This window comes from Quercus lobata, chromosome 4 (genome assembly GCF_001633185.2).
Source record: "Quercus lobata isolate SW786 chromosome 4, ValleyOak3.0 Primary Assembly, whole genome shotgun sequence".
Taxonomy (NCBI): domain Eukaryota; kingdom Viridiplantae; phylum Streptophyta; class Magnoliopsida; order Fagales; family Fagaceae; genus Quercus; species Quercus lobata.
The window spans coordinates 56,291,972-56,318,694 of NC_044907.1; the positions used below are offsets into that span (position 1 = coordinate 56,291,972).

At 40.8% G+C, this 26,723-nt stretch overlaps 1 protein-coding gene across 4 annotated transcripts; it reads left to right on the forward strand.

Annotated features, from left to right (window-relative positions):
• The first annotated feature begins 724 nt into the window (after positions 1-724).
• LOC115987278 (protein trichome birefringence-like 25) lies at positions 725-10,949 on the forward strand. 4 transcript variants are annotated; one of them, XM_031110790.1, is made up of 4 exons: positions 725-1,241; positions 2,061-2,344; positions 9,244-9,330; positions 9,874-10,949. In XM_031110790.1, the coding sequence occupies exons 1-4, from the start codon at positions 965-967 to the stop codon at positions 10,657-10,659; spliced, it is 1,434 nt and encodes a 477-aa protein (XP_030966650.1). In that variant the 5' UTR covers positions 725-964; the 3' UTR covers positions 10,660-10,949. The 4 variants fall into 4 exon arrangements, with proteins under 4 accessions (XP_030966650.1, XP_030966651.1, XP_030966652.1 ...); XM_031110791.1 differs by having other exon boundaries at positions 2,112-2,344; XM_031110793.1 differs by lacking the exon at positions 725-1,241 and adding an exon at positions 1,911-1,966.
• Positions 10,950-26,723: the final 15,774 nt, after the last annotated feature.

Sequence of the window (26,723 nt, forward strand, 5' to 3'; positions counted from 1 at the left end):
CATAATCACTTATCCTTATGGAGTGATCATCACGTCAAAGGTGTGCGATGATGCATTTGACACTTTAAAATGTGGACAAATGTCTAATTTTGAACATGTGTTGATATCTTAATGTGTTTAGTACACTGATACATTAAACAAAAATCGTATTCTCAAATTTTAATATTCATCGGGCAATTACAAAGTGTAACATTGTTTTTCTTTTCTTTCTCTTAATTTTTTTTTTCTTGAACTTATTTGGAATAGGGAAATGAGAGAAATGAAATAGAAATAAAAGATTTTTCAAAGAATATTCTATTAATTTTTTTTTTTAATTTCTATTAGTTTTAATTTAAAAAAAAAATTAAATTTTCTCTTTTTCATTTATTAAACTTATTTAATTAGATTTCATAGAACAATGAGTAAGCTTTTTTGAAATCTACAATTGTTTTTATAATTATTCAAATTTCTTAAAAAAGATTAATTATATTTCTATGTTAAAAAGTTATGTGAAACATCACAAAAAGAATAAAAAGCGTCCAATAAGTAATCAAGTGCAAAGTTTTGACATATTCATAGATAGTTATTCTCATCTTATTTCATTATTATTTTCTATTTTTATACTTGTGTATCTTAAAAAAAATACATAAAATTAAAAAAGAAAATAATTTTTAATGAATTATTCAGCTCTTATATATATATATATATATATATATATACACGTACTTTATTGAGGCGAAGAAAACCGCCTTAACAACATTGCGTCTCTCTGATTGCAATATCCTTATATCCCCAAGCCAAGCAAGCTTGTAGACTACATGTCATTGTTTGTAAACCTTTTTCATGCTAAAACATCGTTTGGTTTGTGGCGAAAACAAAACCATTTCACTTTGAACTCGTTCATCTTCTATTGCTGTTTTTTGTTTTTTTGTTTTTTTCTCTCTCTCTAACTTCCCAGGGATTTTCTTGGTCTTTCTGGCACCAAATGGGGAAGGGAATGAGGTGGGATTCGAAACCTTTATCATTGCACTACAAACACAATCATATCTTCGTGAAGTTTGGTGTCTCAATTCTCTTATTGGGTCTCGCTTTTCGCCTTTTCTCCTCTGATTCAATCAGAATTTCTTCAGTCCTAGAAGAGACTCACACACCACCTCTTGCAGAAGCAGAGCCAAAAACAGAGTCCCCTGTTGTTTCTCAACCAATTCAACCGCCTCTTACTTCTCTTTTTCCTGAAAATGAAACTCAAACATCTGAGATTGGTGAGGAAATTTTCTATCTTCCTACTTTTTGATTGTTTCAAGACATCCGTGAATGAGAAAAGGGGAATTCATTTTGAAAATTGGTGTTCTTTATTTCTTTTTTTTGCCCCCATTTATAAAGATGGCAGGCTGATTTTTTTTCTTCCATCTTTTTTATATTTTATATTTTTTTGGTTTAATTCACTGTTTTTGCTATTTAGAAATTAATTTAAATATAACTGGATATTCGATTTCCAATTGAGCATTTCTTTTCTCTCTTGAATTTATGTTTGAATATGATAATTCATCATTTGGCATTCTTCTCTCTCTTGAATTTATGTTTGAATATTTATAAAAATAGTTTCTAAACTAATTCCTTTGGCATTCTTTGACATTTTTAAAAAAAAAATTATGCGATTTCCTTATAGTTTAGCAAATTTACTAAATGAGAAAGTTCAAATTGAAAGATCATTCCCAAATTAGAAGGAAAAAAAAAAAAAAAACATTTTTGTTTAATGTTATTCCCAATGTAGTCCAGCTGGATCATTAAACTAAAGTTGTTCAGTAGTTGGGTGTTCAGAAACTGGTCTTTAAGTCGCTCCGCTGTCGTTAGCAGTTTTGGAGTTGGCATGTCATTGAAGTGTGTGTTTTCCATCAAAAGAAACTGGTCTTTAAGTCTCTCTCTTTATATATTATATACGAAACAAAAACAAAAAAAGTTGTCAGTTTTGGTAAAAGATAAAGAAGTACTAACCTCACTACCTTGAAAACTTTTTAGTGGATTTTTTTGTTTGTTTAATTCTTTGTATGGTTGTATTGATATTATTATACGCAATACAGTTGCAGAAAAATGTGACATTTTCATGGGAGATTGGATTGCTGATGAATCAGGTCCAGCATACACTAATGAGAGCTGCCATGTGATTGAGGGTCATCAAAATTGTATGAGTAATGGACGTCCTGATTCAGGTTACCTGTACTGGAGGTGGAATCCATGGAACTGTAAATTACCAAGGTTCAATTCTGAGAGATTTCTTGATCTTATGAGGAATAAGTCATGGGCCTTTATTGGTGATTCCATCTCTCGTAACCATGTCCAGTCATTTCTTTGCATCCTCTCTCAGGTACTCCTTAAATTTTTTTAGGAGTTTTAAGTATATGCTTTGAAATATTAGATTTTGACACATGAACTCTGTAATCTACCATTTTCTAGGCTGCCCTTTAGAAAATAAGTTTTTTTTTTTTTAAAATTAGTCTTACACTGTTTAAATGTATCTTAAGTAGTTTGCTTCTTTTTTTAGTGAAATTTTAAGTAGATTGCTTTAGCGCTATAATCATTTCGGGTGTGCCTTAATGCTATTGCTATTTTTTTACTAGCTTTGACAATTATTGGAATTATAGCCACTTCTCCGTTGCTAAAGTGAATTGACTTATAGTTATAGATCTCAATCAGTCATCACAACAATTTTCACAATATATTTAACAACTAATGATGTATCAAGTTGTGAATAGTAGATGATGAAATGGTGAATTCATATGAGAATTAATAAAAACTTGCTAATTTAGTTGTTGTGAATATTATTTTTCATATACTAGAGGAATAATATTGTCAAATCATCCGTGTAAGACATGATCTCTTCTATTTTGGTCTCATTTTAAAAAGATTACAAATGGTGGAATGAAATAACAAAAAATCATGTTATGTGCTTTATTTATTTGAATTACTATTATTTTTTCAAATAAATTAGTTTGGATTAGCCTTATTATTATTGATAGATTATAGGAAATTAGTATTTATCATTATCTACCAAAAAAGAAAAAGAAAATTTCAATCCACGTTCCATTTTCTCTCATTTTTTTTCTTCTTCTATCATCTCACATATTCAAACAGTGTCTTATTTCTTTTATATGCTGCTAGATCATTTTGGAACTCATAATCCAACTTCAACAATCAGTGTTGATGTGTAGAAGCAGTGTGCTGTCCTGCGCTCTGACTGCAGGAGTTTTGTGACCTCCCCTGTGGTGAGGCCAGTCTCGGTACCCTCCTCTCTGTTGGAAAGCGAGTGGGGGCTGTGGAAATACTAATGGCGGAGGAACTTGAGGAACTGTGGAAAAAGTTAACAGTTACTGAAGCAGAAGATGAAGATATTAAGCTAGGAAGTAACAGTACAAGGGCTGCGAAGGAACTTGGGAAAAACTGTGTGGTTATGAAGATTCTTACCCAACGAACTGTTATTCTGGAGGCCCTAAAAAAGAACATGAGAATGTTATGGAAACCAAGTAAAGGAATGCAAATATCCGAAATTGGAGAGGATCTGTTTTTGGTGGAGTTTGGCGATGGAAGGGATAAGAAAAAAGTAATGGAGATGTGCCCATGGAGCTATGAGAAACAACTGATTCTGATGCAAGAGTTTGAAGGTGAACTGGTTCCAAAGGAGATAAAGCTTAAATGGACTCCATTTTGGGTTCAAATCTTCAATCTTCCCCTGAAATGCATGACTAGAGAGTCTGGATATGAGATTGGGGCGAAGATTGGAAAGGTTCTAGAAGTCGATGTCCCTGAGAAAGGTGTACAGTGGGGAAAATTTCTAAGAGTTAGAATACGTTTTGATGCCACAACACAGCTCATAAGGGGGAAGAAAGTTTCAATTGAAGGAGGGGAAGGCAGATGGGTTTTCTTCAAGTATGAACGTTTACCAAACTTTTGCTACCAGTGTGGAAGGTTAGATCATGGAGAAAAAGATTGTCCAGAAAGAAAGGATGGAGAAAATCATGGTGATGAAGAAAGGAAGCAATATGGTGCGTGGCTTAGAGGGGAGCCAGGAAGAAGCTCAGGAAGAGACTATGGCAGGATGGGTGAAGAAACCATGCCGGAGAGAAGAGATGATCACCAGGAAACCAGGACGGAAACACAAACACGTGTCAAAACCCGACTGAAGGAGAGTGCGGCAGTAGGCAGGCAGCACGTGAGTGAACAGGCTATTGGGCAGAAGGATGGAACACGCAAAAGCCTAGTTGAGCATGGAGGGGTAGGGCAGAAAGGTGTGTCTTATCAGAAGGTGGAGTTGGTTCATGAAAATGGCAAGTTTGACTCTCCAAAGGAAAAGTTTGAAGACAAGATAACCATAAGTGGGAAGGATTCTCTGACGGGCATGGTTAATGCAAAAGATATGGAAGACAAGATGCAATGGGAGGAAGTGCTGGATGACGTGGCTAATGTGAAGTCTGAAGAAGGAAGCAAACAAAAACAAGGAGTAAAAGGGACGGGCTGTGCAAATAAAGAAAACCAGTGCTGGGCCGAGAATGAGTCCAGCCCGTTAGCAATGACTTATGACCAGGAGAAAGGTTGGACCTCAGAAATATTGGGCCCAAAAAGTGGGCATTGGAAACGCCTAGCTAGACAAGCAAAGGATAGCAGCCCAACGGCAGGGAGTGTCTCAGGAAGCCAAAAAAGAAAAGGTGAATCACCTCTAACAGAGCTGGACCAAAACGTGAAATGCACAAAAAAGGCAAAAGGAAAGAAGCATCTGGAAAATGCTCTGGATGAAGAAATGCAGATGGTTGGCGGTGTGGCGGTGGCTGCGGTGCAGCACCGCCCAGCTCAATGAATATACTGGCTTGGAACTGTCGGGGTTTGGGGACTTCGCCGGCAGTTCGGACGCTCACCGATGAGGTGAAAAAGAAAAACCCCGTTTTGGTTTTTTTAGTTGAAACAAAAGCAAGTGTAGAAAAGATGAAAGGTTTTCAGAATAAATTGGGCTTCACTCAGGGGATCATTGTGCCTAGTGATGGCAGAAGCGGCGGGTTGGCTCTACTATGGAAGGAAGGAACGGACATTAGATTCAAGAGTTGCTCTCATTCTCACATTGATGTGGTTGTTCATGGTGCTGGAAGTGGCGGTCCTTGGAGAGCAACCGGCTTCTACGGACACCCCGATACCGGTAAAAGGTACACATCCTGGAAATTACTTGAAATTCTTAATACTCAATGTGAAATGCCATGGCTGGTATGTGGTGATTTTAATGAGATTGTGCACCCTGATGAGAAGATGGGATGGAAGGATAGGGATGCGGCACAAATGGATGCCTTCAGAGAAGTGTTGAGCAAATGTGGTCTAATTGATTTGGGTTTTGTGGGGCCGAGGTTTACTTGGTGCAATGGGAGGTTTGGTGATCAACGAACTCTTATTCGGTTGGATAGAATGGTTGCAAATGAGGCTTGGTCCCTAATGTTCCCGGAAGCAAAAGTTCACCATGTATCTATGTCAGCTTCGGATCATTGCCTCCTTGCTCTGTTTCTGAATAAGGTCAATAACCAACGGAGAGGAAAGAAACGTTTCTTTTTTGAAGAAATGTGGACTCGGGTGGAAGAGTGCAAGGAGATTGTTGAATTAGCATGGGACCCTTACAGAGAGGATTCGGCTATGCCAGTGCAAGAACGTCTAGAAAGATGCCAGAAAATGCTCCAGCAGTGGAATCAAAATAGCTTCGGGAATGTCTACAAAGGCATAAAGCAGAAAAAAAACCGCCTTCAACAGCTCGAGTCTCTCAACCTTCTCCATGAAACGGCAGAGGAAATCCAGACCCTAAAAAAGGAGATTAATGAGCTGCATACCAGAGAAGAAGTTATGTGGAAACAGAGGTCAAGGGTCTCATGGTTGCAATATGGTGACAAAAATTCCAAGTTTTTTCACGCTACTGCTAGCCAAAGAAGACAGAAGAATAGAATTGGGGGTCTGATGGATGATTTGGGGGTTTGGCATGAAGACCAGGAGACAACAGAGAAGCTAATCCTAGACTACTTTAAGGATATTTACAGCTCCAATCAACCGACCAGTTTTGATGTAAGTCTTGAGGCAATGGATGAGAGGGTAACTCCTGAAATGAATGATGAGCTCCAAAAGGAATTTAAGGCAGTGGAGGTCTGGCAAGCTCTTCAACAAATGCATCCTACTAAGGCACCGGGTCCGGATGGTATGTCCCCTATCTTTTATCAAAAATACTGGGATATTGTTGGCTCCTCTGTTACAAATTGTGTGTTGCAGGCCCTTAACTCAGGTGTTATGCCGAAGGATATCAATAAAACATACATATGCCTAATTCCCAAAACAAAAAACCCCCAAAAGATAACGGAATTCCGCCCAATCAGCCTTTGCAACGTGATTTATAAAATCATCTCTAAGGTCCTTGCGAACAGGCTGAAAAAAGTCCTACATGGGGTTATAGATGAAGCCCAAAGTGCGTTTGTTCCGGGAAGAATGATAACGGACAATGTAATTGTAGCTTTTGAATCAATGCATTCTATCAACCAGAGAAGGAAGGGGAAGGAAGGGTTAATGGCAATCAAACTTGATATGAGTAAGGCGTACGATAGGGTTGAGTGGGCATATCTTGAGTCAATGATGAAGAAAATGGGATTTGGGGATAGGTGGATATCTCTGATTATGATGTGCGTAACCTCTGTAAGTTTTTCGGTTCTAATCAATGGCGAGCCAAAAGGATCGTTCACGCCATCAAGGGGCCTCCGGCAAGGGGATCCAATCTCCCCGTACTTGTTCCTGTTGTGTGGAGAAGGGCTGTCGGCAATGATCAAAAAGAAAGAAAGAGAGGGGCTGATCAGAGGGGTGGTGGCTGCAAGACAAGCTCCAAGAATTTCTCATCTTTTCTTTGCGGATGACAGCATCATATTTTGTAGAGCCACAGTGGATGAATGTGAGCAAGTGGCTAAGGTGCTGGAAGTGTATGAGGAAGAGTCGGGGCAAAAGCTAAACAGGGACAAAACTTCATTGTTCTTTAGCCGGAACACGAAAGATGAAATGAAGGAGTTTGCAAAAGGAATCTTTGGGGCTCAAATAATACAACACCATGAAAAGTACTTAGGTTTACCCCCTCTAATTGGAAGAGCGAAGAAAAAAGCCTTTAATCGCATAAAAGATCAAGTTGGGAGGAAGATAGCGGGGTGGAAAGGGAAGCTTTTGTCTAATGCTGGAAGGGAAGTATTAATTAAAGCCGTGGCACAGGCTACCCCAACATACACCATGAACGTTTTTAAGCTCCCGGACTCACTGTGTGCAGAACTCAACTCAATGATGGGGAGCTTTTGGTGGGGTCAACGGGGAAGGGAAAAGAAGATGGCATGGGTGTCTTGGAAAAATTTATGCAAACCAAAGGTGGATGGCGGAATGGGGTTTAAGGACCTAAAAGCGTTTAATTTAGCACTTCTCGCTAAGCAAGGTTGGAGGCTTCATCAAAATCCTAACTCTTTGGCCCATAGAGTTCTAAAGGCTAAGTATTTTGCGAACTCTTCCTTCATGGAAGCTCAACTAGGGAAAAAGCCGTCATATATATGGAGGAGTATAATGGCGGCAAAAAATATCATCAAGGAAGGTTCAAGGTGGGTAGTGGGAGATGGAAGAAGCATTGAGATATGGGATGCAAGGTGGCTGCCTTCAACAGCTTCAGGCAAGGTAATGACCACAAGATCTGGTTCGGTGCAGGGGGAAAGAGTAGCATCTCTTATCAGTCAAGAGAGAGGGGAATGGAAAACTACACTAGTCCAGCAAACGTTTATCCCTCATGAAGCGGAAGAAATTCTGAGCATCCCCCTTAGTTCGATGAACTTGGCAGATTCCTTAGTTTGGGCTGAGACACCAAATGGATGCTTCACAGTAAAGAGTGCTTACAGGACAGCGTTTAAATGCATTTTGGAACCTAGAGAGGGCGAGGCAAATCCTGAGTGCTCGGACAAGTCCAGGATGTCAACAATCTGGAAGACTATCTGGGGTCTTCAATGTCCAAACAAAATAAAGCATTTCTTATGGAGAGCGTGTAGGGGTATTCTCCCCACTAAGAAATGCTTGGTGCATAGGAAGATTATGAAGGATGATTGCTGTGATTTTTGTGGGGAAAGTGAAACCTCTGGACACTGTTTGTGGAACTGCATAGTAGCGAAAGAAGCGTGGAAGGGGCTGGGTTTTAATATTGATAACCCAGAACATGTTGTGGAGTTCTTAGATGTTGTTTGGTTATTGCTGGAATCCCAGGGAGACAAAGATTGGGAGTTTTTTGCTATTGTGGCCTGGTCTTTATGGAACAATCGGAATAATGTTAGACATGGGGGAGTTAGCAAACAAGGCAAATCCATCACAGAAGAGGCAAGGAGGTATAGGGAGGAAGTCCGGACTGCTTTACCAGCTAAGGGCCAGGTTCCTAAACCTATGCCTAAACACAAACGTTGGTCCCCTCCTTTGCAGGACTGGTATAAGGTGAATGTGGACGCTGCTGTATTTAGGGAACAAGGCACGTGTGGAATTGGGGTGGTTATTAGAAATAACAAGGGGCAGATCATGGGGGCAATGAGTAAAAAAATGTTATTTCCTTTGCGGGCTCTAGAGGCAGAAGCTAAGGCGGCTGAAGCTGGGATCCTCCTCGCATGGGACTTGGGGTTGAAGAATATTGTAGTTGAAGGTGACGCCCAGTTGGTGATCCAAGCCTTGAAAGGAGTGGATGCTCCCACTCCAATTGTGAAGATAATTGAAGGCGCCAGAAGGTACTTGCAGATGTTCTGCTCTTGGAAGGCAGTCCACACAAACAGAAGGAACAATACAGCTGCTCATCTACTTGCTAGGGAGTCTAAGAATGTAAATGACTATATAATCTGGGTTGAGGAGTCCCCACCCTGTATTGAAAATCAATTGTTGAATGATGTAATTGCTTTGGACGTTTGTCCTGATTAATGAAAGCTATGGTACAAGTTGACAATCAAAAAAAAAAAAAAAAAAAAAAAAAAAAAAAAAAAAAAAAAAAAAAAAAAAAAAAAAAAAAAAAAAAAAACAATCAGTGTTGATTTCATTTGTGGAAGACAGCTGCCACTATTATGGTTAGACTACTGTTCTGAAGTGGTTGTGGTGTCTTAATCTGAACAGGTTTACCAACCATATGGCTTCTCTTGAACATTAATAATTATTGATAAATACATTACTATTTTTTGGTTTTTCTATGTTTATCTGTGTCAATTAGTATAGTTTCGCTTTGAACGAAGTCTTCAGGTTAGAAAAAGGGAAGAAAGAAACACGGGAGACCAAAGCTTACATTTGCTCTATTTTCGTGTGGTAATAATACTTGTATTTCGGTTGTTGAGTAGTTTACCAGTTTGGTCTCCATTTAATTTCTAACATTTGCATTGTAAATCATTTTTCCAAAACAGCAAAATAAGAGAGAGAGAGAGAGAGAGTTACAATATATTGTCGATGTAAATGGCTTTAGTTGAATATCTCTGTCATGTTCATGTTTCTGCTTTATTCCCCTCATATTCTCCACTATCAGTAAGTGTACATGTTCAATTTGAATTATATTGTCCACATTATAGAATATGTTGAGAGAGGTCTCTGTAGACAGACTCTAGTATTTCTATTCTATTGATGTAGATATCCCCGTGGTACCCAAAGACCTCAAATCTTCCAAAATTCCCATATCATTATCATATACTAGGACCTACCACCACCTAACATGTTTAGTTAATCCTTACCGTCGATCTGGAATGGTTTCTGTCGTTTTTTTTATATTCTAGAGCGAGCGTTTGTATATATATTCTCGGCAATACGTTATCAACAATTTGGTCCCACCTGACATAATTTGGTGATTGTGTGCCACAGGTGGAACAAGCAGTTGAGGTCTACCACGATGAGGAATACCGGTCCAAAAGATGGCACTTTCCTTCTCACAACTTCACTCTTTCTGTAATTTGGACCCCTTTCCTCATTAAAGCAGCTATCTTTGAGGACTTGAATGGAGTTTCTTCATCAGAAATCCAGTTATATCTTGACAAACTTGATGAAAAATGGACCGAACAATATAAAGATTTTGATTATGCAGTAATTGCTGGTGGAAAATGGTTTCTCAAAACAGCAATTTATCATGAGAACAATAACATCACAGGCTGTCATTACTGCCCTGGAAAGAACTTGACAGAACTAGGATTTGACCATGCATATCGCAAGGCCCTTCAGCTGGTTCTCAACTTCATTACAAGCAACGACCATAAGGCATTTGTTTTCTTCAGAACTACGACCCCAGACCATTTTGAGAATGGTGAATGGTTCAGCGGAGGAAACTGCAATAGAACCATGCCGTTCAAAGAGGGTGAGGTTGATATGCGTGATACAGACACTATAATGCGTGACATTGAATTGGAAGAGGCTGAAAAAGCTGTCGAAGTTGGGTCTGGAAATGGGGTGATCTTGAAGCTATTAGATACAACCCGCCTTTCAGTATTAAGGCCTGATGGGCACCCAGGACCCTACAGGCAATTCCAACCTTTTGCAAAGGACAAGAATGCTGAAGTTCAGAATGACTGTCTTCATTGGTGCTTGCCTGGGCCAATAGATTCTTGGAATGACTTGTTGATGGAATTGGTGGTGAATGGTGAAAAATATAGATGATCATTTTTCTTGGCCTTGGCTTATCTGGCTTTTCAAGATCCCTTGCTATTATTGATTTTGAACATTTGAGAGGAGGTAGCCTTCATTGTGTTCTCCAGAAATGGTTCTCTGCACGCTGATTTATATATGAAAGCTGCTAGCTAGAGAGTCATTGGCCACACAATGCATAGATTGTGCATTACAGAATTATATTTTTTTGCCACACCTTTTTTTTTTTTTTTTTTTTGCCACACCTTGATTGTTACAACTCCTTTTGTTTCTTGGTAAATAAAGATAAAGTAGTGTTTTAACTAGAAATTGTTGACAATTCCTATTTGCAACTAGAAATATGTATTAAAATAGAAAAATGAATTTGGATGATGAAGCAACAAAGCTATGGGTATATTATAAACACCAGATCCACGATGAAACCAAAACCTAGTCTGTAAAATAAATTCTACATTAGGATGAGGACTTATATATTAAAGCTGCTTTAGACATCACGAGATTATTGTTGAGGACCGGGCCGGGCTCAATCTCTTATGGGGCCTAAGACAATAATACCAAGAGGGGCCTCTTTCTTGTATTTAAATATTATTTAACTTTTGATATAATTTTTTTTTCATCTATATATATATTTTCTTTTTTTATTTAACTTTTAGAGATGTAAAACTTGTAATTCAGTTTTTATTTTCAAGTTCCACTAACATTTTATTTTTTCAATTGATTTTATATGACTAATCCACTAATCTTTTCATCTACAATTCTACATTATCTTCATTTTCTTTTAAATGTTTTCAAATTTTGCTAACATTTTCTTTTTAATTGATTTTATGGCTAATCCAATAAAAAAATGTGATTAGAAATTTTAATTAAATTATAATTTGAAAATTAATTCTTTTTTGTTAACATCTAGGATATTATATAATACATAGAATTTTTGGATGTGGATCATCCCGTAAAGAAACAAAGAAATTGAAGTTGAAATTTTATTCTAAAAAGAAATGTAATAAATAAGTATGAAATGTAGTTGTTTGTGATTACTTAAAAAAAAAAAAAATTATAGCTTTATTATTATTATTATTATAAAACCTATGCTATCCCAATCCATCCCTACCCCTACCTCAATTTGTAAGTAAATAAAATTATAAAATGGTGAGTTCTACTTAACTCAACTGGTAAAATCTTTGATGGTTGAATAAGAGAGATGTGGTTCAATTTCCGCCTATACCAAAAACCGATTGATATCTTAATCTGATGACAGAGAGCTAAATTATAGAAGCGAATGTCGTTGAAACTCTATAATACATACATATATATATATATATATATAGAGAGAGAGAGAGAGAGAGAGAGAGAGAGAGAGAGAGAGAGAGAGGTCTATCAATGTTTGTATCAAAATATGAGGACTTTAAAGTAAAGCATGCACAAAGAAAAAGTTCAGAGAAAGTGAATAAAACAAAGCAAAGTAAAACAGGAAACTGAGCTTTTAGAAAAGAAACCTGAAGGGGCAGACTCAACAACAACGCTCAACAAAGAAGAAAGTTTGGAGCACAATTTTGGAAGTTCATTTTATTTTAAAATATAAAGCACTATCCTTTCATCCGTACAAAGAAGATTGAGGCTTGAGATTAAAATTTTTTTGTAATTTAATTTCTGTTTTGTTTCGTTGAGAGGGTGATAAAAAGTGACTTTTCAGCTTTTACACGTGGAAAATTAATGAGAACTACACTCTAGACCTCCTATAAAGAATAGGAATGGTTAATCACACACATTTAGGGTCCGTTTGGATTGAACTTATTGTTGCTGAAACTGAAAACTGAAAACACAGTAGCAAAATAATTTTTAAATGTGAAAATAGTACCGTGAGACCCATTTTTAATATTTTTTAATACATGAACAGTGTATGCACAGTACGTGAACAGTGCATACACTATTCATAACAGTAAATGTTGTCTCCCAAAGTCAACAAATGCGGGCAAAAAAAAAAGGGTAGAAAACGTGAACTGAAAAACGCGGACGCGTAGGCGCAAAGCCCAAACACACACTTAATCGTACCTGGTGTTGAGGTCTAAAAAGGATCATAGTGAAATAAGCCAAAAAAAAAAAAAAATAAGTCAAGCCCAAAAGAAAAAATCAAGTTAAGCCCAAAGTAGTAGATACAGGAGACTCATGAGGGAATAAAAGAAAGGTCCAGAGGATCTTGAAGCCCAGACAAAGAAGTATCCAAAAAAAGAACCACGGCAAGGGATAAGAAGCAAAGATCCTCAGGAACCACCAAGAGGCGCAGATCCCTTCAGGCACAAAGATAAAGGAAGACTAGGACAACTCGATAGGAAAAGACAGAAGAAGAAAACAAGAAACAAAAGCAAAAAGAACGCAAGCGACCTCTCATGGCACAGACAGAAAAAGCCTCGGGGAACTAGGACAAGGAAGAAGAATGATAACAAACGACTTTCAAAAATGGCAGAACAGGATTCCGCCCAGATAGGAAAGAAAAGGGAAAAGTGGAAGACGCCAGAAATGGGGATGCCGAGAAGGGCATACCTCAGCACATCCCAAAGAAGATGGCCAACCAGGAACTTTTAAAAGAATCAGAGCTGAAAGAAGGAAAGAATGAGAAAAAACGGAAACGGGACTTACCGAGATGATGGGAACAGGACGTGCTCTGTTTGCAAAAGAGCAAAACAGGGGAACCAACGGTTCCCCGGGAAGACCAAAAAACTCCATTATAAAAGGAGGGGATGGGTTGTGAAGAAAAAGCAGCGAAAAAAAAGAGAGAAACACAAGAAAGAAGAAAATTCTCTAGAAAAACTATCAGAAAAATCTGTGGAGAAGAGAAAATACTAAGGGAAAAACAAATATTGCTTCCCGGTATCCTGTAAAAGCCACTATTGCACATACTCGGATTCAACGAGAATCAAACTTTGCAAGTTTTGAAGGCTGAAATAGCCATTCAAGATTGTAATTTTTGAGCTTGATTGAACCTTGCATCACGTCCTAGTGAGCTTTCTGTAATCCAACAAATAATGTATTAATGAAACATGCTTCATATTTCCCAGGATCCCCTCAGCATTAATTTCTTATCGCTTTGCTAATCCTGTTTCTTTCCTTTTGAATTTACCTTGTTAATCTTTGGCACTCTTCGATATCCTTGCTTGTCATTTTTTTTTTTATATTTTCAGGTGCATCCTCTGCATCCCACTTGATTCTTAAACAGCTCGTTAGCTGCGGTGAGTCAAGGCCCGGTTCACCAAATCCTTTTTTTCATTTAGGCCCGGGATCCTTGGGCCTGAGTGTCAGGAAAAAGGTACTCTCACATTTTGGTGACTCCGCTGGGGACTGGGCAAAGAAGAAGGAAGAAGCAATCCCTTCACAGAGTATGCCTCCAAGACAAAGAAACAGCAAAGGAACTAATGTGCCACCTACGGCCTCTGAGCCCGAAGGAGAAAACGAGGTAGCTTCCAGGCAAGGAAGCGGGATACCCCTGGTAGAACAGGAGGTTGTGTCAGAACAAAGACACGCAAGGCAGGAACCAGACCTCATGGCCAGGATGACAGCAATGTTGAAGGATTTGGAGCAAGAAGTTCATCTTCTCAAAGAGGGCTGGACACAGGAAATCAGAGACAATGTTCCCCCTACTGGTCACCAAGATGGGACGCAGCCAGAAGGAGGGTCAGCAGTGGGAGGAAGAGCCAACCCTCAGTACTTAACACTGACAGATGTCAATGCCCTCCTGGAGCAAGAAAGGGAAAAACTCTCAGGATCCCGAAGCAATTCTCTCGGGATCCCCCGTTCCCCCCAGAACTTCTTGGCAAACCATACCCTAAGGGGTACGAACCCCCAAAGTTTCATCCTTTCGATGGAAGAAATGGAAGTGCCGTGGAACATGTGAGTAGGTTTGTCCACACTATGGGCCCCTATGCAGGAGACAGAGAATTATGTCTAAGGGAGTTCGCGAAGTCCTTAGTGGATAGGGCATACACTTGGTACACCACATTGAGACCCGGGTCCATCAAAACCTGGGATGAGATGATGGAAAAATTCTGCGCCAAATATTACCCTGGTGAAGACAAGATCACTTTCTAGAATTTGCAAATGGTGAGGCAGAGACCTGGAGAGGATCTCGTCCAATTCATTAAAAGATTTGAAGATGTGTCCCTAGACTGCTATGGGGACCATGAAGAAAAGGAGCTCGTGGAAACCTGTGTAGCCAACATGCTTTTTGATTACAGGCTCAACCTTGAAAATCTATGTATCATGCAGTTTGCTGACTTGCTACAGAGAACCAGAAGGACGGCGCAAACCATGAGGACAAAAAGGCTGCCCGCGTCCCAAGCTATGACAGCATCAGTAGGAGAAAAAAGGAAGAGACCAGATGGAAAGGTGTTCGAGGAACCACCAGTGATCCTATGTACAACTGAGGAGTTAAGCCATGTCTTAGACAAATGGATCGGAGATGGGGTTGTTAGGCCATTCACTGTGTCTAGGCCACCAACTGAAGAAGAAAGGAAGAATCTTTTATTTTGCAGAATCCATAATTATGTCAAGCACTCCACCAAGGATTGCTGGACCCTTCACAGACTCTTCCACAAAAAGTTGAGAGAAGGAACCCTGGAACTCACTCAGAAGGAGCCAGAAGTGCAGAGGAACCCCTTGCCTAACCACAAAGGAAAAGGGGTGGTAGCAGTAGTAACACATGGGAACCCGGCAGAAGCAGGAGAATCTGAAGGATCCTTCCACCCAAGCACAGTCAGGACCCTCCAGAAGAATCCTAAGTTCAGGTCATTATTCAATCAATTAGGATTCGGACCAGAAGCAAGAAGAGTGGTCACAGAGTCTCTCATGAGCATAGCAGCAGATTCAGGGATGGAATGCTTCACAGCAAAGTCACATGCTAGTCGAGCTTTCCTGGAGACAACCAATGCAATAACCTTCATTGATGAAGACATGGAGGTTGAGCACCCAGACCACCGAAGACCCCTTTATCTAATGGCCACCATAAACGGCGTTCAAGTCAGAAGAGCACTGGTGGACACGGGGGCATCACTCAATCTCATAGCCTTGAGTACCCTGGAAGCTGTGGGCTTAGTTGACAGAAGGATCCTGGGGGCTCCCATGGAAATAACAGGATTTGGAGGATCGGTGGAATCAACAGAAGGATACGTGCAGCTAGCCTTAAGGGTAGGGCCAATAGTAGCCCTGACAAGGTTTCATGTGATTAATGCAGAAGTTTCTTATCATGTGTTGCTGGGACGCCCGTGGCTTCATAAACATCGCCTTATTCCATTCACGTTCCATCAATGCATTAAAGGGAGACTGAATGGGAGGCCCATAAGGATCCCTGCCAACCATAATTCTTTCAGCCAGGGAGAAGTGAATTTTACAGAAACGATGTTTTATGATGAATTGGAGCCAGATGTTGAGAACCCCGCCCCGGGGACCCCAAGGACACCTATCCTAGAAGAAGAAGAAGGAGGGAGGGGCACCCGTGACCTGAGGAACCTTTTGGAAAGAAAAAGAAAAAGAAAAAAAAAGGGAGCCCAGCTCTTCAGGATCCCGAGAATGTGTGGTGGTGCGAGAACCTGGGGGGAGGCTAATCTATCGTTTGTGAAGGTGCGCGGGACCCGAATGCATTGTGCAGGAAGGTCCCGGACCACCAAGCTGCATGATGGCCCAAGAAGAAATTCTAGAAGAACCAGTTAAGGAGGCCCAGATTCAGCCTGAGGAAGAATTAAAGGAAATAGATTTGGGAATAGAACCGGGATCCCGAAAGCCTGTCTTCATTAGCAGTCAATTGGTGGCACAAGAAAGGGAATAACTGGTAATTTTGCTTCAAGAAAGGGAACAATTGTGTTCGCATGGACCTATGATGAGATGTCTGGTTTAGACCCAGGATTGGTAGTCCATTCTCTTAATGTGGACCCAGGGATGAGGCCGGTAGTTCAACCAGCTAGGGTCTTCCACACTGAGGTAGAAGCTTAAATAGTTCAAGAGGTCAAAAAATTGCTAACAGCTGGTTTTATCAAACCCATCTAACACCCAAAATGGCTTTCCAACATTGTACCTGTGAAGAAGAAAAACGGTCAGATCCGTTGTTGTGTAGACTTTCGCAACTTGAACAAGGCATGTCCTAAAGATGAATTCCCCTTGCCCAACATCGACCTCCTTGTAGATTCAGCTGCAGGAAGCTCAATGTTCTCATTTATGGATGGGTATAGTGGGTACAACCAAATCCGCATGGCAGCCAAAGATGCAGAGAAGACGGCATTCAGAACTTCGATTGGGAACTTTTACTACACTGTAATGCCCTTTGGCCTCAAAAATGCAGGGGCTACGTATCAGCAAACCATGACAGCCATTTTCCATAACATGATGTATGAGGAGATGGAAGATTATGTAGATGACATTGTGGTCAAGTCAAAAACCAGAACAGGACATTTCCAAGTACTTGAGCAAGTCTTTGAAAGATGCAGGAAGTACATGTTACGTATGAACCCCATGAAGTGCGCCTTTGGAGTGTCTGCTGGAAAGTTCCTTGGGTTCTTGGTACATCACAAAGGCATAAGTGTGGATCCAGCCAAGGCCACAGCTATCGCCACAATGAAAAGACCAACTACTGTTAGGGAACTCAAAAGCTTCCTGGGAAGGGTCTCCTATATTAGGAGATTTGTGCCTGGTTTAGCGTCAGCTACAGCAGGCCTATCCAAACTGTTGAAAAAGGGGAATAAATTTACCTGGGGGACAGAGCAGCAGGAAGCTTTTCAAACAGTGGAACTAGAGGGACGAAGTCAAAGAAAAGATGAAAGAGGCAGGGCCTAGAGGGAACATCAAAGAGCTAATGGATTACACTCAGATGAGCTAATGGATTACACTCAGATAGAAGGAGAATTGTATAGAAGGCTGCCAGGAGGAATATTGTCCAGATGTATCACCAAGAAGGAAGGAAAGTTGAAACTAGAAAAATTACACGCCCAAGCATGTGGAGTTGCAGAAAAGGTCAGCCTATATAGAAGGATGCAACGCATGGGGTATTACTGGCCAGATATGGACAAGGAAGCAGCAATTATATAGGAGAAATGCCAGGAGTGTCGTTTGGCAATTGATAAAGAAGAAAGCTACGCGGTGTTTATTGCAGAAGATTGGCGGGTTCCTTTCATAGGATACCTGGCTTAGGGGATCCTGCCAACCGACAGGAAACTGGCCCACAAGCTCAAAAAGCTAGCAGGCAGGTATTTCCTACGGAACGACATCTTATTCAAAAAGGGATACCATGGGGATCCCCTCAGGTGCCTGGGACCAAAGGAAGCTAGAGAAGTAGTCAGAGAAGTACATTCTGGAGATTGTGGAAGTCACCCGGGGAAGAGAAGGCTGTACAAGCAGTTATTGTTGTTGAGATATTACTGGCCAATGATGAAAAGAGACTCTGAGGAGCTGGTCAAAACATGTCATGCTTGCCAAGTCCTGGGAGATGCAATTCACACTCACCCAAATGTCCTAAAGGATATGGCGACGCCATGACCTTTTCATACTTGGGGGCTTGATCTCATAGGGCCTATAAACCCTCCATCCAACGGTTATATATGGATCCTGACAGCCACAGAGTACTTTACAAAATGGGTAGAGGCCATCCCTTTGAAAAAAGCTACTGGAGCAGCTGTAGCAAATTTCATTCGAAACCACATCATTACAAGGTTCGGGATCCCTAGAAGATTGATCAGTGACAACGGAACCCCATTCATAAAAAAAGATATGAAGGGGTTAACTGAAGCATACCACATCAAGCATGGAAGATCTACCCCATACTACCCACAAGGAAACGGCCAAGCTGAAGCTACTAATAGGGTAATGTTGAAGATCCTTAAGAAAATGAAGCATGAGTATGGAGGGAAATGGAGTGACCATCTGGCAGATGTGCTTTGGGCATGTAGAAGCTCTGTAAAGATAGCCACAGGATTCTCCCCATTCTCCCTGGTCTATGGAACAGAAGCCATCAGCCCCGTGGAGTTAGTCATTCCTACACCAAGGGTAGTTCTGGAGGAAAATCAAGGAGAAAGTGAGGACACAAACGATGAAAGGAGGCTAGCAGATCTGGAAGGGGTAGAAGAAGAAAGAGAGCTGACCAAGAAAAGGAGCTAGAGGTACCAGCAAAGAATGACCAGAGCATATGCACAAGCAGTACGCCCAAGAGTGTTCACTGAAGGGCAATTAGTACTAAGGATGGCGGAGTACGTGAGGAGGAACTTGCCAGGGCCTTCCAAGTTCACCCCAAAATAGGAAGGGCCTTACATCATCAATGCAGCTCATGAGAGTGGGTATTATTACCTTACCAAAGAAGATGGGACAGTCCTGACAGAACCCATAAACGGGAAATGGCTGAAGCAATACTATGCATAAGGACGAGGGGATCCCGATACCTCAGGGTCCTTTTACTAGCTTCACTATCTGCTAAGTTTTTTTTATTTTATTTTATCTTTTTATTTCAGCCTTTATCATGAATTCTGGTCTAAAATGATTTTGTTTAGGAACATATGATAGATTGACACTTTGTGGTCAATACTGCACTAAATGATTTTTCTTTGTTCCTTAAAAATGACCATGTTTTAATGAAGTTCCTGTTTCTTTAACATTTAAGTCTTTTTTTAAATACTGCAAAGACCAAGTTTGGATAGATTTAAGGAAGGATACCTGAGTAAAAAAAAGGTATGTAATACCCTTTTACATATGGCCCAGGATCCACCTCACAAATAATTTCAGATATCCCATAGACAGTTCCAAGTGCATAGGTCTAGGATCACAGATAAAAGCAAAGTATCCAGGATACCTAGCCTAGCACTTGGCAAAAGGGGAACCTGTCAAAAGTTCATGAACTGGGACCGTATCTAAAAAAAAAAAATATATAGGAAAGGATACCAGTGTACCCAGTTCAGTACTTGCATAATAGATTATCGGGTACCTGGACCAAAACTTACAGTGAAGCCTGTGGAAACCATGGTCTAGGACTCAGGAAAGAAAAGAGTCATAAGAAAGAAAAGGCAATATATCAAAGAAAAAGGCAGATTCACATGCTAAGAAATGAGAAGCAGTTTTGAAACACAAAAAAAAGAAACAAAGAGGAAAGCAATGTTCAAAAAAAAAAACTTATACAACCCCAAATTGTTTAAGTAAATCTAAAATAAGCTAAGGAATGAGGCCAGCCAACAGGGAGGCATCCGGAGGAATAACAGGCACAGTCAAAGTAGAAAGGATCCTCTGCTGCTTGACCTTCAAGTCTTGTAGAACCTTGTGAGCATGAGCCAAAGCTTCCTCAGCAGCAGTTATCTCGATGTCTATGCTCTTGGATGATTGCCTCTGAAACAGCGTATGGGCCAACAGACGTAAGTGATCCAACAAAAAAGACAAATTGAACTTGGCCTCTAGAAGGTCTTGGACCACCCCTCTCCACTCCAGAAGTTTTTCTTCAGATAAAGAATCTACAGAAGAATTCCTCAGGGAAACCAGCACAGCACATAGCAACTCCATCAAAATATTGCCCAGAAAAACGCCTCCCCTGAAGCCACTGGTGAAATCCCCGTGACTTTTGAGCAGACTCTCTAACAGCGGCAGGCCTTCCACAGGAACAGAGAAGCGCAGGAAGCTGCTATAAGAAGACCCAAAAACATGGAAATGGCTGGCAGGAAGACTGTTAAATTCCAAGAGATCGAAGCGAGCCAGGAAGGAGGAAAGCCTTGAATCAAGATCTGAGGCAGCCACCTTCGAGGCGTCCCCCATCACTGTGTCACCACTTGCAGAGACAGGAGGACTTGTAGCCTTTCGCTCTGGATGAAGGTCAGCAATTTGAACGGGTCTCACAATTCCTTCAGGGATAACAAGCTCAGAATTTGCAAAGCTTGTGTCGATATTCAAAAAAGAAAAAGAAAAAGGAAGAACAGATTTATTCTTAAAAAAAATAAAGAAAAGGGGAGAAAGAAGGACAAACCAGTACCGGCTTCTTGGGGCAAAGCCTCTTCTTCTTGATCCCCTGACTTCCCCAAGGATTCTGGGAAAGAACATAAGGCAAGTTGAAGAAAGGGTGAAGAACCAATGGCAAAGTGGCTAAAGGAAGGAATAGATGCAGGGGGCTTCGCCATATAAAAAAAAAGAGAAGGGCGAAGGGAAGGAAATAAAGGAAAAGGAAAACACAATGGGAGCAGCTCGCACTCACCTTCTGAGCTTTCTGATTCTAAAGAAGAGGCAACATTGGGAGCAGATTTCTCACTGGTTTGACCTAAAAGGAGAAGGAAAAGGAGGAACTCAAAAAAAAAAATTGGAAAAGAAAATAGAGATGTAACGCTATTTCAAGGAAACAAGACTTACTTGTTTGTTTGGATAAAGGAGTGTCTCCCAAAGCGCCTTTATCTGACAAGGTTTGAGGAAACACAGTCCTGATAGGACTAGGAGTGCGTTCAAGGTGGAGACTTTGAGATGAAGGGATCCTAGAGGCTTTGGGATCTTGAGAATCCTGGGAATCTTGCATCGGTTGCCCGGTTTCCCCAGCCAGACCACCAGTAGGGGGCTCCTCCCTAACAGTAGGAAAAGTAACAGAAAGAGCTGTGACAGTTTCCTCTCCCAGAGCCTTGCCAGTCACAGGAGGGAATACCTCCACCTAAAGGAAGAAGAAGAGGAAAAAGCAGTGCCAAGTAAAAAAAAAATAACGGGGAAATGCTAACAACACAATGTTAGAACAAAGGGGAGAGAACAATAAAAGGGGGGATACACATACCACGTCGTCACCAGAAGATTGACTTTTACCCTTCTTGTGATCAGACTTGCGCTTGGACTGCAAAGGAAACCACCACTCGTCAGCAAAATAGAAATAAGTGCAACAAGGTGAACAACTGAAAAAGAGAGAAGAAGGAAAGAAGTCTTGCTCTTCTCTCTCTCTCTACAGATTCTCTGGAAGTCTTTTGTTTACTACGAGTATGCCCAGAGGGTCCTAAAGGAGGCTGGGATACAAAACCAGAGGATCCTAAAGAACCATGGACTGAAGCAGTCACCGGAACCTGGGAAAAAGAAGACTCTACCTTGGTCTTCTTTCGGGTCCTTGAAGCCAAAGTTTCCCTGACATCCTTGCCTTCCTGAGATGCCAAGTGTGTTTGAGATTTCCCGGTTTTTCTTCTTTTTGTCTCAGAACCTATCTCCACACCCCCTGTACTTTCATCAACATCGACAGCTTTCATTTTCTTCGGCCTGACATCCTTACCTTTACTCGGAGCAGTGACAGCACCTATTGTCTCCACTGCACCTTTCTTGATGGGCACTCCAGAGGAAGTGCCAATGATGAGACTATAACCCAGCCAAGTCTTAGGAAAATCCTGTCCATAAGTCACCCAACCTCCCCTGGAGGCATGCCACTCCGCAAACCCAGTCTTGCTGCTTGCAGCAGCAGAAACAATCCCAGCAGTAGGAAGGGATAAATGCCTATTGGATGTCAGAGCAGAAACAATGCTAAGATTCGGGGTTTCCCGAACTGTACTAGAGCCAACATGTCAACAAAAGACTTCTGTACTCTTCTCCAAAAACTGGTATAGCCACTAGAAGTAAAGACTCCTCTCTGGGAGTTAGGCACTGCAAATTGGGGGCTCCTCCGTGACCAATAAGAAAAGGCCTGCAGCCTCAGGAAAGGATCCAAAGAAGGAAGGGATGGCACCACGTCCTTAAAGACTAGAGGAATGTCCTGGTCAAAACCAAATTGTCGGAGCACCTCGTGTGCTGAATAATGAGTATATTTTGGGCCACTTGAAGAAGGCACAGGAAGCCAAGAGGGGCTAATACAGGCAAGATAAGCCAGACTGCCCTCATCACCAAGGCGCAAGTCAAAGGTATTACCTGTAGAAGATAAAAAAGAAGACAATGCAGAATCACACGCAAAGCCAGGGCCAAACTCACAAGGGGATCTCCAATGTAGGTTCCCTGCTTAGTCAAATAATTCCATAAGATTGAGGCCACCACCTTTCAAGCTAATCCAACGAAAGATAATGGGAAAGGCATTAGTAGAATTGCCACAAAGACCCTTCACTATGTCGGGGGATCCTTGGAATTTGTCCTTCACAAATTTCAAATTCCTACACTTGGCCAAAGTAGTTGCAGAACGGTCCCACATGAAAATCTGAAGGATAGCACAGTGAAGAGATGAAGTAATCACATAACAAGAATCACCCTCAGTTTCATCTCCATAAAGCTGGTCCAATTGAGAGTAAACATGACCCAAAAGCAGAGGGGCCAAAGGATATTGGGTACCTCGAGCCAACTTGATTGCCAACGGAAAAAAGGAAGACTTAACTCCGTACCCAGGAAACTCACTAAACAAGAATTTGCTAAGCCAAAAGGCCAGAAAACCGGCCCACCTCACTTCCTTATCTTTCTCACGAGAGAGGGTCATCACCCATCTCCCCATCCTAGCTGGCTTACCACTAGAAGAGGCATCGCGACCACCAAAATGACCAAACAATTTATCTTCTACCATGAGATCCTCACCAGAAAGGTTAATATCAAAGGGGCTCTCGTCACCAAATACCGGGAGGAGGAAGTTATTAACCACATCTTCCAAGGTAATTGTTAATTCACCAACAGAAAAGAAAAAAAGTATGAAGGGAAGGGCACCAACGACGTACCAAATGCTTGAGCCCTTTGGCGTCTCTAAAGCTCTCAAGGTTTCTGGAAATAGCCACTGCTTTAGGATATCGGCGCGCTCCAAGCGACCCACAAACTCAGCATCAGACAGTTCCTTGTCTACCTATATAGGCCAGCCCTGAATCTTTCCCGGGACAAAATCAAAGAAGATAGGAACCGCCTCTCAAATTCCTTGTCTCAGACAGTTCCTTGTCTACCTATATAGGCCAGCCCTGAATCTTTCCCGGGACAAAATCAAAGAAGATAGGAACCGCCTCTCAAATTCCTTGTCTAATCTGAAGATCAAAAATCTCTCGGGAACCTGGGCTGAACCAGCGAAACCCGCTTGGCCAGAAAACATCCAAGCATGAGGGGATGGAGGAGCCTCAAAATGAGATACATGAGGAAAAAATGAACTGAGAGAATACCAAGGATCTCGTAAAGGGAAGGCCGGATGTTCGGTAACTTCACGAGAATCGCTTGGAGCAGAACCAGAATAACCTTCACCCTCAGAAGGACTGGGGGTACGCTCTCTCCTCTTTCGGGAAGAAGAAGAAGCCATTGGAACAACACGTACAATGAGAAGAAAGGAGGTTGAAAGTGCGAAAAGGGGGAAGACCGGAGTAGCAGAGAAGAAGAGAAAAAGAAAGAGAAACTCAAAGAATGAAAAACTCAAAGAAGCAAAGTGATAAGATGAAACGGCTACAATAAAGGCGCAAATAGCAGTTGGGGAACACAGTTTATGGAAAGACGCGCCAGTTGCAAAAAAATTTAATTTGAAGAAGGGATTAATTAGCGGTTATTAATGAGAAGTAACGGGAAACGAGAAAAGTGGGTAGAGGAGTTTTACCTCAAATACTCAACTGCCACGTCCCGTGCAAAGAGAAAGCTGCAAAAAATAATAATTATAAGAGAACGCAACACGCAAAAAGGAGGTGACCAAAAGCAGCAGAAAAGGGCCAGGATCCCAAGTAAAAAGGAAGGGAACCCAGTAGAAGTTGAGAAAAAGGGGATCCCACGAAAATTTTAGGAAACCTAAATCACTCACGCATGGGCTTCAGGCAACCCACGAGCTCGGGGGGCTAAATGTTGAGGTCTAAAAAGGATCATAGTGAAATAAGCCCAAAAAAGAATAAGTCAAGCCCAAAAGAAAAAATCAAGCTAAGCCCAAAGTAGTAGATACAGGAGACTCATGAGGGAATAAAAGAAAGGCCCAGAGGATCCTGAAGCCCAGACAAAGAAGTATCCAAAAAAAGAACCACGGCAAGGGATAAGAAGCAAGGATCCTCAGGAACCACCAAGAGGCGCAGATCCCTTCAGGCACAAAGACAAAGGAAGACTAGGACAGCTCGATAGGAAAAGACAGAAGAAGAAAACAAGAAACAAAAGCAAAAAGAACGCAAGCGACCTCTCATGGCACAGACAGAAAAAGCCTCGGGGAACTAGGACAGGGAAGAAGAATGATAACAAACGACTTTCAAAAATGGCAGAACAGGATTCCGCCCAGATATGAAAGAAAAGGGAAAAGTGGAAGACGCCAGAAATGGGGATGCCGAGAAGGGCATACCTCAGCACATCCTAAAGAAGATGGCCAACCAGGAACTTTCAAAAGAATCAGAGCTGAAAGAAGGAAAGAATGAGAAAAAACGGAAACGGGACTTACCGAGATGATGGGAACAGGACGTGCTCTGTTTGCAAAAGAGCAAAACAGGAGAACCAACGGTTCCCCGGGAAGACCAAAAAACTCCATTATAAAAGGAGGGGATGGGTTGTGAAGAAAAAACAGTGAAAAAAAAGAGAGAAACACAAAAAAGAAGAAAATTCTCTAGAAAAACTATCAGAAAAATCTGTGGAGAAGAGAAAATACTAAGGGAAAAACAAATATTGCTTCCCGGTATCTTGTAAAAGCCACTATTGCACATACTCGGATTCAACGAGAATCAAACTTTGCAAGTTTTGAAGGCTGAAATAGCCATTCAAGACTATAATTTTTGAGCTTGATTGAACCTTGTATCACGTCCTAGTGAGCTTTCTGTAATCCAACAGATAATGTATTAATGAAACATGCTTCATATTTCCCAGGATCCCCTCAGCATTAATTTCTTATCGCTTTGCTAATCCTGTTTCTTTCCTTTTGAATTTACCTTGTTAATCTTTGGCACTCTTCGATATCCTTGCTTGTCATTTTTTTTATATTTTCAGGAGCATCCTCTGCATCCCACTTGATTCTTAAACAGCTCGTTAGCTGCGGTGAGTCAAGGCCCGGTTCACCAAATCCTCTTTTTCATTTAGGCCCGGGATCCTTGGGCCTGAGTGTCAGGAAAAAGGCGCTCTCACACCTGGATTTTGACCCACGCTTGACATTGTCCCCCAGCCGTTGAGGGTTTTTCTTTCACCTGACAAGGCGTATTTGGTTCAAAATGCACAACGTGTTTGCCTGTGTGCAACACTAGGTGTGAGTGAATATTTTAACCTATATTTATTTTTAAGGAGTTGACACCAATCATTGGGATTCTAAGGTGTGATTAGTCACCTAAATCTAATTGATTTTATTTCCCAATTTAACTAAGAAACTCTTAAGGGCTCTTTAGATAAACAAGAAAATAAAAGAACCTCTTGAACCAGACATCAAAGATTTGGAAGTTCAATTACGTGTGGAGAGGTGTTAGGCACTCCAAAATGGCTATCCAAAAGGATAGTTCCTTTTTTCAAATTTAATCTTGAAACACACTATTTAAAGAACAACTTAAAATATTTGGCATTTGCTTTTAAACAAAAATGACATGCATGTACATGTGAAATGAAGTAATGATCAAGCTTATCCTAGGATGACATGTAATCTATCCTAAAATAACACGTAAAAATAACATGCATAATTTATCCTAAGATGGCATGTGAGAAATGACACGTATGTATTCTAAAGTGACATATGCAAAGTGATATGTATCTATCCTAAGATGGCATATGAAAAATAGCATGCACTTGTCCTAGGATGACATATAGATGCATGACGTTTACAACCTACCTTGGGGTGACACGTGAATGCATGACCTTTACAAGATGCAAAAGGAATTAAGTAAAACTTACTTCACTCCATAGCATAGCATACAAGATGCAATTTTGCAATTCCTTTTCTCTAAACTATTTTTCCTTATGCAAAAAGACCAAAAAAAAAAAAAATGATAAGAACCCAAAAGTTACGTTTCTTTAAGGATGTGAAAACAATGTCATTTGACAAATTATTGATCTTGAAGAAATCATTTTAATTTTGGCAAAACAAGAACAATCATTTTGGTGACCTCAAGGGCATTTGTGCAAAATTTGAGGTTTTAGGGTCAAAATGCAATTTCATTTGGGAAGTTTGGGGTGAGAGGGTATAATTGGAAAAGTTTTGGGTCAAAAAGGCATTTCAGAAAATATTTGGGGTTGAAAAA

What these genes read in the sequence shown, in the direction of transcription:
- LOC115987278 (XM_031110790.1), top strand. Translation starts at nt 965, where the DNA reads ATGGGGAAGGGAATGAGGTGGGATTCGAAACCTTTATCATTGCACTAC. An exon ending in AACTCAAACATCTGAGATTG is followed by an intron (nt 1,242 to 2,060) that starts GTGAGGAAATTT and finishes TACGCAATACAG; the next exon opens with TTGCAGAAAAATGTGACATT. An exon ending in TTCTTTGCATCCTCTCTCAG is followed by an intron (nt 2,345 to 9,243) that starts GTACTCCTTAAA and finishes CAATTAGTATAG; the next exon opens with TTTCGCTTTGAACGAAGTCT.